This window comes from Pelmatolapia mariae, linkage group LG9 (assembly GCF_036321145.2).
Source record: "Pelmatolapia mariae isolate MD_Pm_ZW linkage group LG9, Pm_UMD_F_2, whole genome shotgun sequence".
NCBI classification, from domain to species: domain Eukaryota; kingdom Metazoa; phylum Chordata; class Actinopteri; order Cichliformes; family Cichlidae; genus Pelmatolapia; species Pelmatolapia mariae.
In genome coordinates, this window is record NC_086235.1 from 3232580 (window position 1) to 3245479 (window position 12900).

Genomic DNA, 12900 nt, shown 5'->3' on the forward strand with positions numbered 1-12900 from the left:
CTGAACGCCCGTCAGAAGTCCAACTTCCTCCTCCATCCTTTCAAATCCAGGTTAGAATCCATGTAAGGAAGCTGCTGAGCACCGCATCAAAGCAGGAAGTGAGATCTCAAACAGCAGGACTATGATGTTTAAGAGCATTTATTTCTAACTCAGGTTCTATTTAGTCAAGCATTAAATAAACTTCCGCTTATCAGGGGCGCGGGAGCCTATCCCAGCTGTCATAGGGCGAGAGGCGGGGTACATCCTGGACAGGTCGCCAGTCTGTCGCAGAGCTAACACACAGAGACAGACAACCATTCGCATTCACACCTATGGGCAATTTGGATTAATCAATTAACCCCACAAATTGCATGTCTTTGGACTGTGGGAGGAAGCCGGAGTACCTGGAGGGAACCCACACAAACAGGGGGAGAACATGCAAACTCCACACAGAAAGACCCCGGCCTGATGGTGGAATTGATCTCAGGACCTTCTTGCTGTGAGGCAATAGTGCTAACCACCATGCCACCGTGCTGCAAATAAACTCATCAGTCCAAATATAACAGGAGAATGCACAGGCCGCCCACACAGGACTGAGCGTCACTCACCAAAAACACTGGAAGCAGATTTATTTATCCATTAAACTCATTTACTGGTTTTATAGGTACTTTTGTAAATTAATGTTTAAAGTCTGTCCAAATGAACTAAACCATAAACAGCATGCATGTATTATAGTAAAGAGTTATCTGCTGAAGTTGAACTAGTGCCAGGCTGTACTTCCATGTAATACCAGCAAAAAGTAATACCACTTTTTGCTCCACAAGATGGAGCAAAAAGGTGAAAAAAGTTGAAAACTAAGTTGAACAAATGTGTTTTTAAAGGAAAAGCAAGAGTTTGTTGATGCTTTCTGACTTCTATTTTGATACAATTTAACTCTGTACAATTTTTAATTCTCACAGATTTATAAAAATTGTAACGTTTGAAGTTTTTTCCGACTTTGAAGTGGAGAAAAAATAAGAAATAGCAGAAGTGTCTGTTTGTCCTGTCGTCCAGTCTGCACAGGAAACCGTTTTTGTTCCATGCAAGTGTGAAATCAGCTTCATCCTGTTTGCGCCTTTCACAATAAAAGCCTCTATCTCCACATAAGATGTTTTAGGAAAGTGTTTACCACGGAGTCTGAGATAAACATTTGACTTCAAAAACATAATTATTGCCAATCATGAATTTGGCCCGTACAGGGGTCGAACCCGTGACCTTGGCGTTATTAGCACCACGCTCTAACCTGCTGAGCTAACCGGCCACAGCAGTGTACACCTGACAAGACAAAATGACTTCAACCGAATCACTCAGACTATAATGGCTGTAAATGCCAGAAACCTATTAAACAAACTTTGTTTTCATAGATCTCCTGATCACTGAACAAAAATACAAAAAACACTGCATTGGCTGCATAGTGTACCTGTAAAAAAAATGGCATAATTATTCATTAAATAGTGTAATAAAATAATACAGCGTGGATGTTTAAAGATAAATACCAACTAATTATACAAAGTGTGGCTTTCATCCAATATTTCCTTTAACATTTCTGCATTTAAGGAACCAAAAACCAAAAAGAGAGCATCTAAGTGCAAAAGTTAGATTAAAGATCTCTTTCATTAAATAAAACTTATATTTCTCTATAATACTGATGTCGACGTGAACATAATAAAAAGACATCAGGTATCGGTAGTTCAGCAATTTTAAACAATAGCAAAGAAAACGAGCGGTGACAGGAAGTATGCTGAGAACAAATCAGGTTTCCAGCAGGGCTCAGACACTAGCAGACTGGTTGTACTGGGCAGCTCCCAGTGTGGAGGAGCTCCAGGGTGGAACTGATATAGAACTTCAGTGTGAATATGTGAAGCCAGTCAGGCTTTGTTGGCAGGACACGGAGACGCTCGCGGGTCCAAATCCACAGGTGGGAATGAGGTCAGCTCCCAGGTGGTTTTCTCAGGTATCAGAAGAGAGTCAGCAGAGCCAGAGGGCGTGTGTGTGTGTGCGTGTGCGTGTGTGCATGCGTGCGTGTGTGTAAACTTACCTGTTTGCTTCTCAGGTGTGTCTCCTACATGCAGTCTCTTTGCTTCTTTCAGTCCTGTTCAGTGTTCAGGATATAAATGTTTTAAAGACCACGCAAAGTTATTTACAGCTTTTTATTTGACAATTAAACGTAAACCGAGCTCTCGTAAAACAGCGCCTTTCCTTCCAGATCACATTTATTGCTGATGAAATGTTAAATAACTGTTTACAAATCAGCTTTAAAGACTCGTTTAGACCATAACAAGCTTTTAGAAATCTCTGTATTTCTGATTTAAGGCCAACATTGAGGGACGACTGGTGTGGAAAAAGTAGATATGTACACATGGGAAACTTAAGGAAAAATGGTTCTCGTCCTTTTGAAAGTAGCATACATAAAAACCAGACTGAAGCACTCAGAGAAGAAGATGGGAAATAGCAGAAGGAGGAAACTCTGAATTGTGTGAACTTTATATATACCTGATTTGGTTTACAGCCAAGTGTGACAGTGCCTTTAAAAACAAAAAGCAGGGTTTCGTTTTTAAGACGTTTAACCAACAGCAGCAGGGAGCTCGGAAGCGCCAGCACCCCGATAATCTTCCTGTGGAAGGAAATCTGAGCTGATAGGATCGAAGCAGCAAGCACACGGTGAGCACAGAAGGAAGCAGTGGTGGCTCGAGATAGGACTGAGCAGAGGAAGAAGGATTCTGCCCTTGTTATTAATGCTCAACAGGCTTTGCTGTTGGACGGTTGGGGATGTTTGCATGTATTTTGGTTATGGAAAAAAAACTCTCTGCACTAAGCAGAGACCTCCAGGGTCTGCTAGGCTTCACCTCAGCTAATTGAAGACCCTGAAGTGGACTTTTGGACCATGTTTATGCTCTTGGAGCCTTTTAATGACGTTACCTGACCAATAATATGCTGTGCTGCAGTGAGGTTATTGTACTAACAGACCATCCAAGAAGTCTGAGCTCCAGCTTTGATGAAAGAAATAAGTGTGATGCTTCCACAAATTCTCTGGATGCACTTGATAACCCGACTCCAGCCTCCTGCCCAACTTTGTCACTTCCAAACCCTGAGACCACCCCCACTGCCTTTAAATAGCACATACACCTGGTCTGTATAGGGACTGAACCCATAACATTGACATTACTAGCACCACGCTCTATCCCACAGAGCTAACAGGCCATCGTGCTGAATAGCTTACAAGAAAGAGGCTTTAACCAACAGGAAAGGAAGCACAGAGAACAGGTAAAAGCTCTCCATTTTGCCTATATGGGAGTCAAACCCGTGACCTTGTCAGAGTCAGACCTATTTGTCCAGCTCACCTCCATGTTGGTTTTTTTGGTGCTGAAAGGAGACACAGCTTCACAGAAGCATCAGTAGGTTGGATAGCAAGATGCATCCAGGGGACCAATATAAAGACACGGCTCATGTTCATCCGTAACAACACAAACTTAGTCGAGCCATAAAAACCACGAAACCTTGGCCCGTACGGGGGTCGACCCCGTGACCTTGGCGTTATTAGCACCACGCTCTAACCAGCTGAGCTAACCGGCCACCCTGCAAAACAGCAATGAAATGAAATGTGACATTTGTTTGTTTTGTTATTGATAATCAAGCAAGTGAAAATAAGTCAAACAGCTTGCTTGCTACTGCCATTAAATAGAGGTAATGAAACAAACAGGGTTTAAAAAAATTACGCGATTCTTTGTATTCTTTAAAAATAAACTCATATTCTTGTAGCTTTTTCATTTTTATTAAACCACGAGAAAGAAACCAATCTTAATGTGATGAGCAGGATTTATTCAGCAAACATTTTCTCACATTTTGTAAGAAAAGCAAAATCATTTCAGAGGCTGTGAAAGTTTCTTTATTCAGCTCACGACACGTGACTTCCCGATGCTTCGTTAATACACAACAGTTATTACAGGTTATTTTAAAAGCCAGTGTCCTCGAACATCCTTCACCACTTGGATCCACTACATGACTTTGAACTAAAGCTCAAAACTTACAATTCAGACGCCTTATACTGGCTCTCATCCTTTGAGCAAAAAACATGATAAGAAAAACCATAAATGTCACCATCACATCATCAACCAAAGACAGTCTCATAAAAATGAGAAAAGAAACAAAGACAACATAAATCTCATGAAACTGGCCTTTTGAAAATCAGCCTGTTTCAAGAGGAGCATTGAGAGAGCAGCAGTAACACAAGGGAAACAATCTGTGGGTCGCATCTGTAGATTAATGGTGAATTTATTGTGTTGCCCCTCCAAAAGCTCCTGAAGTCACGCTACTGCTTTCTGTGCATCAAATACAGTCATGTTTGAGTGGTTTGGGATAGAAGAAGATCAATTTTTGGCTTGAAATATTAATTTCTAGTTCACCACAGTTCCAGCTGTGTGGTGTCTGTATCACAGTTAAGACTGAAGTAACGGGACTCTGGTTTGAGCCCTTAATGAAGGTGTAATGTCCTGTAACTTTGTGAATGAGCAACAGAAGCAGAACACGTGGGAGGGAAAACATTTTAAACCTCTGTTGGGGATAAAACTTGAAGAGGGGTTTTTAATGAGATTGTTCGTTTCCACCGAGATTAAAGTTATCATATTTATTTAATTTACAAAAGGAGACTCAAAATAACAGCCTGGATTGCAAAGTGCCAAGACTTTGCTGGGTGGTTACAAGACCGTCAAACCCCACCGAATAGCTTTTCATCCGTTTCCTGAATATGGGAGGTGAGGCCGGCACATCAGAGTCATGACCATTTGTGAGGTCATCATTTTGTCCCATGAGGTATTTTCTTCTTCTCTTCTAAGACGCTCTTCTCTCTCCTGACCGCCGTCATGGTCACTCTCTCAGTTATCTCACCTTTCACCTGCGAACTGTTCAGCTTCCTCTCCGGTAGCACTCGTCTCTTTAAGCCATTTCCTTGTCTCACCATGCCCTCTTTCGCCAGCCGCTCCGCCTCCATCTTCACTTTTTCAGTTTTCTCACGCTCTAGCTTCATCTTCGCTGCCCTCTCCAGTCTTTCCCGTTCCATCCTCTCCCTCTCTTTTCTCTCTGTCGTTTCTTTTTCTACTCTTTCTCGCTCTAATTTCTCCTTATCCTGTGCGATTCTTGCCCTTTCTTTGCCTAAGCGCTCCTTCTCTATCCTTTCCTTGTCTATCTTTTCTCGGGCGAGTCTATCTCTTTCCTTAACAAGCTGTTCCCTTTCCAGTCTTTCTTTTTCTGCTTTCTCCTTGGCGATCTTCTCTTTCTCAAGTCGTTCCTTTTCTTTGGCAATCCTTTCCTTTTCTTTGGCGATCCGTTCCCTCTCCAATCTTTCCTTTTCTTTGGCGATCCGTTCCCTCTCCAATCTTTCCTTTTCTTTGGCGATCCGTTCCCTCTCCAGTCTTTCCTTTTCTTTGGCGATCCGTTCCCTCTCCAATCTTTCCTTTTCTTTGGCGATCCGTTCCCTCTCCAATCTTTCCTTTTCTTTGGCGATCCGTTCCCTCTCCAGTCTTTCCCTTTCTGCCTTCTCCTTCGCAATCCTTTCTTTTTCCAATCTTTCCTTTTCTTTGGCGATCCGTTCCCTCTCCAGTCTTTCCTTTTCTTTGGCGATCCGTTCCCTCTCCAGTCTTTCCTTTTCTTTGGCGATCCGTTCCCTCTCTAATCTTTCCTTTTCTTTGGCGATCCGTTCCCTCTCCAGTCTTTCCTTTTCTTTGGCGATCCGTTCCCTCTCCAGTCTTTCCTTTTCTTTGGCGATCCGTTCCCTCTCCAATCTTTCCTTTTCTTTGGCGATCCGTTCCCTCTCCAATCTTTCCTTTTCTTTGGCGATCCGTTCCCTCTCCAATCTTTCCCTTTCTGCCTTCTCCTTGGCGATCCTTTCTTTCTCCAATCTTTCCCTTTCTGCCTTCTCCTTGGCGATCCTTTCTTTCTCCAATCTTTCCTTCTCCGCATTCTCCTTCGCAATCCTTTCTTTTTCCAATCTTTCCTTTTCTGCCTTCTCCTTCACAATCCTTTCTTTCTCTAGTTTTTCCTTTTCCTTGGCGACCCTTTCCTTCTCAAGTCTCTCCCTTTCTAATCTTTCCCTCTCTGCCTTCTCCCGCTCTGTTCTCTCTCTTTCTTTTGCAATGCGTTCCCTCTCAAGCCTTTCCTTTTCAGCCCTCTCGCTTTCCACTCTTTCTTTCTCCTGTTTCTCCCTCTCTGCCTTTTCCCTCTCCACCCTCTCTTTCTCCATTCTTTCCTTTGCTTCTCTAGCTGCCTTTTCTTTAGCAAGCCTCTCCATCTCCAGTCTCTCTTTTTCTGCCTTCTCTTGAGCTAACCTTTCTCTCTCAGCTTTCTCCTTGGCTTCCTTTTCCAGCTTGTCCTTCTCAATCTTTTCCTTCTCTATCCTCTCCTTCTCCAATCTCTCCTTTTCCAACCTCTCTGCCTCCTTCCTCCTCTCTTCACTTTCCCTCTCCTGTCTGAGTTGCTCCTCAGCCACCTCCAGCTCCTTCTTCCTCAGCTCCCAGACTGCCTCCCTTGCTTCCTCCTCTTGGGTGAGAAAAGCCCTAATCTCAGCCACTGCGATGTGAGCGATCCTCTTGGCCTCCATCTTCTCATGGATCATCCTCAACTCGTTCTTCAGAGTCGAACGCAGCATGGCGCCTCGGACGACGTGGTCTGAGGCTTGAGGTGAAAAGTCATAAGATTGCTGTCCACATGCTCACCACTACGACTCATTAGTGTGCTGGCACACAGCAACCAAGGAAATGTTAGAGATGCAGGGGAGGAGATGCAAGTCTGATGTTAGGGTCAATTTAAAAGCCACAAAAATGGGGTCCTCGACTGTTTAAGACTTAGGATTATGTTGCTTTTACAAAACATCCACAGAGTTCAATTTATTAGAAACAAGGATTAAATTATCCTTGTGAAGAACACGTTATTGTGTACGACGTGAGAAATCAAACCTTATCCGATTTAAATTTGGCTGATTTCACCTTCATGGTCGTTGCTTTCCCTACCTCTGGGCAGCTTCCACTACTGCTGGTATTCCCTGTTCTGACCACTTGTACTTTCTCCACTGTCTCAAAACAACAAAATCTTCAACTTCATCTTGTGGAAGAGAACAAATTAACAGGGACACAATTCTGGCGAGGTGTGGTCAGCCTACAGCTCCAGATAGTGCTGTAGGTGGGTAACATCTTAGAGGCAAAAATAAAAAAACAGTCGATTCGTCAAACAGATTCCTAGTTCAGGCGTTTTCCTCTGAATGTTGTTCAGTTTAAAGAGTCGGGACTTTACAGTAAAGTCTGTCTGAATAGTCTTTCTCTGGGAGTTTAATTTCATGGTGCGCAAGTTGAAAAATGAAATAAAAAGTCTTGCTCATGACGGACTAGCTTTGGGCTCGGACACAATAGACTCTTTGAGTCAGAATAGCTCTTTTAGTCTCTTGGTTGTAGCCAGAGACCCAGCAGTCATCACCATCTTTGCTCTACGACATGAAATTTGGGTCAGAGTTAGAGATCTGCGGCGAAATCACAGACAGGAGAGTGCAAGTAGCCACTTCCAGGGATGTCCAGTGATGGAAACAGTCCAGTGGTGCAAGGGAAGATAACAATGAAGCTGATATCAGCCAAATTTTAAATGACTAAAGGGGCGACCACGATAGGTATAACTGACTGTGGGTCACAGCGGATATTCGAGGCTCCGCTGTTTACTATCCTAGCATGGGTTACCTAATGGTGCCCTTTGCTGTCACTGGCTGTTGCTTCAATCACTTACTTCAAAGTTGTGGACGCCCCCTAAAATTCACACTTTCTGCATTCTTTAATTATAAAATTATACACATTACAGGACACTCTGGACATGCAGTCGGCAGGTTTTAGTACCTCGAGTCGTGTTCTTCTTCTCAGCAGCCTCTCCTGTAACCTCTACTAATAATACACAGAAGGAAAAATAGCCCATGACACACAGCAGTACCAGAAATTCAGGTACAAACCCACACAGAGGGATCACTACCTTCTGGGAGTTTAACCTCAGCATCCGTGGCCTTTAACACCTCATCTTCTATGAGGACAAACAAATCAGAGAGTTTGATAGTGAAGGTCTACTTGCTGATAACAGAAAGCCAAACTAGCACAGCAAGCGGTGCAAACAACAAAAACTTGACAATAAAAGAAAACAGTGGCGATTTCAGGCGTCTCAGAGTGACTTCTGGGACAGAGAGTCTCTCTTTTGACTCTGGTTATCCTGACTGAAACTAACATTTCTGAGCACTCCTTCATGCCTTGGCATCACTGGTCTGAAATAACTTCAGTGATCTTGTAACACTTCAGTCAAAGCTGAGGATGTATCCACAACTTTTACTCGAGATAAACACTCTCAAACAAGTAAAAACATTACTGTATTTAATGGTATTAGTGCATTTCAGAATATCTGTGATAGACAAAGAAACACAAACAGAGCCACTAAATAAAGTCATAAATGACCTCACTCTGTAACTAAAAGGCAGACAGTTAGAGAGTTAAGGCTGTTATGTGCTCAGTTAGTCACTCAGCATCAAACGGAGTCGTGCAGATACCTTTCCTTTTCCCTCTCTTCTTCACCTCTTTCTGCTCCTCTACAGGGTTTAAGAAGCAGACACACCTGTCAGGTGAGCGCACGGCAGGCTGTGACCTCACAAACACAAACACAGAGTCTCTGTACACTACCTTTCCTCAGCCTGTCTCTCCTCAGAGCATGGCCTTTTAACTTCTTATCATCTGAACCGATGCACAGAATAAAAGGAAGGTAAACACAATCAGCTGTGACAAAAATAAATAAACAAATTATGCTCGTGCAGGTTTTTCCTGCACAGACGAAGTTTGTTGAACCTTAGGAGGAATCAGACCGAGATCTTAACAGGTTGTCTTCGAAGGTTCTTTCATCCAGGTCATCGTAGTCTAAGGAGCTTGGAAAGAAAAGCGTCTGGACTTCTTTAGTTTTGTTGAAGACGTTTCATGCGAGAAGCTTCTTCAGCTCTAAGAGCAACTGGTGGAGAGTCCCAGGATTTAAGCCCTAAAGAAGTCCAGACGCTTTTCTTTCCAAGCTCCTTAGACCATCTTAACAGGTTGTTAATCAGACTTTCAGTCATGCATAAAGGACATTTACAATTAAAGTTTCCATAAATAACAGGACTATTTAAAGACACTGCTGTTAAATGAGATAACAAAAATCCATTCAGGACATATCATCCTTATGGTTCACTCCCTAAAAGCAAATTATAACTGAGGTGAAGATGCTCTTATGCTTTCTTTACAACACCATATAATACGAAGGTTTGAAGTTCAAACACTTACAAGTTTATATTTTAGAAAAATTCATATATTAACTGTTTTATCTGTTCACCGTCCACATTTTTTGTTGATAATTGGCGAAGCCTAGATGTACGAGGCGACCGTAGAGAAAATAATTGATGCGTCTTTGATCTGATCTGCACTTTATTACATTTCTCATCACAGGTGATCTGCATCCTCTAGGTCAGTGTTTCCCAACCACTGTGCCGTGGCACATAGGTGTGCCGTGAGAAATGATTATTTAGTACTCTCAGTGACCAGCGTGAGTGACAGGCAGAACAATTACATTCTCTTCCACTAGAGGGCAGTACAACTACCTGCTCTAATCAAAAGGGTTGCCAACTGCCAGTAAAACAGAAGAAGACGAAGAAGAAATTGCATAACAGTCACGCTGTGAGACAACGTAGCCGTAATAGTGATAGATAAATATCTGAAAAGAAAAAGTAGTCAGTCTGACCTGGTCCTGGAGAAAACTGACCCAGATGAAGGCCCTAGCATGGGTAGTGGTCAGAAGAAAGCAAAAAAGGTACACTGGGGACAAACTGAGCCAATTCTGCTATGCCTGATCTGTGGGGGAAAACAATCAATATGCTTTTTGTGACATTTTTGCTCAGTGGTGTGCCGTGTGATTTTTCTAATGTGAAATATGTGCCGTGGCTTCAAAAAGTTGGGAAACACTGCTCTAATCGTCTGCAGCTTTGAACACAAAAAAAGCCCAAAAAGTGATCCAAAGGTGAGGTGAGAGGTCAAACATAAGATGTGCACATTAGTGTTTTACAGGCAGAAAAATATAAATTTTGTTAAAATGCACAAAGTGTTAATAAGAAAAGCAAACGAGCAGCGGCTGATAACCACCTGATAGCTGATGTTAGGTTAACGCAGAGCTTCCCAAAGTGTCGGGCTCACCCCCTACGGGGGGCGCGAACATTTTTCTAGCATAAAAAGTTTGGGAACCACTGGGTTAACTGAAGCCAGATATGGTGACGATATCGGGTTATGTTGAGCCTGCTGTGCAGTGCAGGCATCAGGGAACAGAGCTTTTCAGATGCAGCATCTGACCAATCAGAAACATGGACGTGTCTGCAGACTGCAGAGCGACCGACTCTCCAAACAAAGAAAAAAGCAGCGTGTGTGCATGATGTATATTAATAAAGTTTATTTAAAGCCAGGAAGGGCTGTAAGCTAACAGAGTCATTATTATCACAGCTGTCATGATGACACAGTTACAGCTAATATTACATTAATGAATGTGAGATATTTTCTCTTGGTGACTTAAACCTGTGCAGAGTTTAGAAAGCAGACCTTCAGCTGCAATCGTGCTGATGAACAAGTAAAGAGAGAAGTCAACACATACGAGTGATAAGTGCTCTATTTTAGGATTTCACGCTGAGCTTATAGAACAGTAACCATGATTTTACACGTAAGAAGTTTAAACCTAAAAATCTTTGGTCCTCTTATGATCCACGCTCTGAGTTCTGAGGGATCATTGCAGGACTTGAGAGAGGTGGTGATTTCATACTAGCTGATCTCTTATCTCAGCAATAATCTGCTGTGAAGCAGGTTAGGCCAGCAGCACAAGTTACCACAAACAGCAAACCTTCTTTATAACCCTGGAAACTCCCGAGTGACCTCACAAGAGTCAGAGTTATGTTTCTGCGCCACTGGTATTAAATGACTGCAAACTGATCATAAACAATACGTAACAATGCAGAAGCACACACCACAAATAAGCACCAAAAACTGCTTCAAACTACAGATTTCTGATCAGTTTTAGCAACATCGCCGTAAAGATTTAAAAACTGACCCGAATGAAACCACGTGATGGACACTCACATCACACCCCTGCTTTTTGTTACCGAAACGTAGACGCACAGTGTGCAGATTTAAATCCTCTGAATCAAGCTTACTGCAGAGAAAATAATCACAACAGCTTATGGGCTCAAATACATTACATTTAACAGCAACGCACAAATGTATTTACAAAACTAAATAAATGTTGCAAACTGCACCAGCACAATAAAATACGTCATAAAAGGCAAACACATTTATGCTGCGTACAAAAATGAGAAAAATAAAGGTGAATAAAGAGGATAAATGCCCTCTGTGACATCAAAGATCGTGTCCTTGAGTTTTTATAAAACTGACCTGTGACGACAGATATTTTAGGATAACTGATTTTATATTACATAACGCTGATACGGAGGACCAAAAATGTCAACATTAATTAACAAATTAAATGACTAATATATTGAATATTTCACTGTTAAATGCATCATAAATTATACAGAAATGAATAAATGTGCTTTTAGTTTCAGAAAACGTGACAATAATTACTTTCCCTTTTGAATAAATTTAGTCTGAATTTTTCCATTGTATTATTTTTTATTTGTTTCCCTTTGACTGGTTGTCAGTGGTGTCTTGTAGTATTTTATTTCTATATTGTGAATTATTTACTGGCTTGTTTACTTTGTTATCCTGGCACTTTCGACCCTCCGCACGGTACAGCTACAGCACTAAAGCACTCGTTTCATTGTTTCTTACTTCAAGTTTACATTTTGTTCACGGTCGGTCGGTTACGTCTTCTGTCTGTTTAAAAATGTTATCATGAATGAGAGCGGAGGTAACAGCTGGGTTAAATTCAAACTCGTTATCGTCCCTAAAAATGAATTTCTCTCAGTTTTCCTCCAGTTGCCACTAGGACCTGCTTTACCGTTTGACCTCTGACCTTGCAGGACATTTTTATCTGATGGAGAAAATCTGTTAATGTCAAACAAACGAATCAGTCCCATAGATCGACCGTTATCTGGAATCACTTCAGCCTTCAGTTCTTCCTGCTTGTGGTGTTTCGTATTTATTAAATTAAAACTCGGATCAGTCTGCCCTGTTTGGCCTCCTCCAATCATACTGGGCTACAGCACATCCCAGTCTGGTCGGGACCAGGCAGCCTCCCTACCGCCTGTGTCTCTGCTTCCTATTGGTTCTGGAGGTCCAGTATAACCCCTTTAACCTCCCCGTCATCCGAGGAGGCTGTCCCGCCCTCCTCCTCCTCCTTCATCATCTCAGAGGCCGCCGCTTCCTCCTCCTCACCTGGCTCTAAGGGCGAGGACACTACGTCATAAAGGAAGGTGAAGAAGCCATAGATCCAATCAGAGCCCTCCTCAGCTAAAATATTAAGAACCTCCTCGAGCGACTCGGCATTCGCACTACCGCTGCCATCTTTGGTCAGGCCTGACGGAAGAGAGAGGAAGAGAAGAAAAGGGAAGGGTGGAAGTGCAGAGGGGATCAAAGGAGGAAATTATAAAGGAAAAGAAGTGGAAATGATGCGATGGAGGGAGGATGGACGGGGGGAGTAAACTGGAACAAAAAAGTATGGTAAAATAAATAAATACAGGGTGATGAGACGGGACAAGAGAAAGATAGTGAGTTAAAGATGAATTATAGACATTTAATAAAGATTTTACTTCCTGTCTCAACCACGTCAGATGACCTCTGACATGACGTCCGCTCAATTAAAACGAACAGAGGCGGCCACATTCCTGCTGAGTCTACTTCAAACACGACATCTATA

At 42.4% G+C, this 12900-nt stretch overlaps 2 protein-coding genes across 6 annotated transcripts in view; both read right to left on the bottom strand.

Moving 5' to 3' along the window:
* The window catches only part of LOC134634711 (aspartyl/asparaginyl beta-hydroxylase-like), a 44099-nt gene that overhangs the window by 15283 nt on the left and 15916 nt on the right, over positions 1-12900 (bottom strand). For all 5 annotated transcript variants that reach the window (XM_063484051.1, XM_063484048.1, XM_063484050.1 and 2 more), the window contains one exon: positions 2057-2110. In XM_063484051.1, coding sequence (XP_063340121.1) covers positions 2057-2110 — 54 coding nt within the window. The remainder of the gene's footprint in view (positions 1-2056; positions 2111-12900) is intronic.
* LOC134634712 (calponin homology domain-containing protein DDB_G0272472-like) lies at positions 3819-8390 on the bottom strand. Its single transcript, XM_063484053.1, has one exon. The coding sequence runs from the start codon at positions 6656-6658 to the stop codon at positions 4811-4813; it is 1848 nt and encodes a 615-aa protein (XP_063340123.1). The 5' UTR covers positions 6659-8390; the 3' UTR covers positions 3819-4810.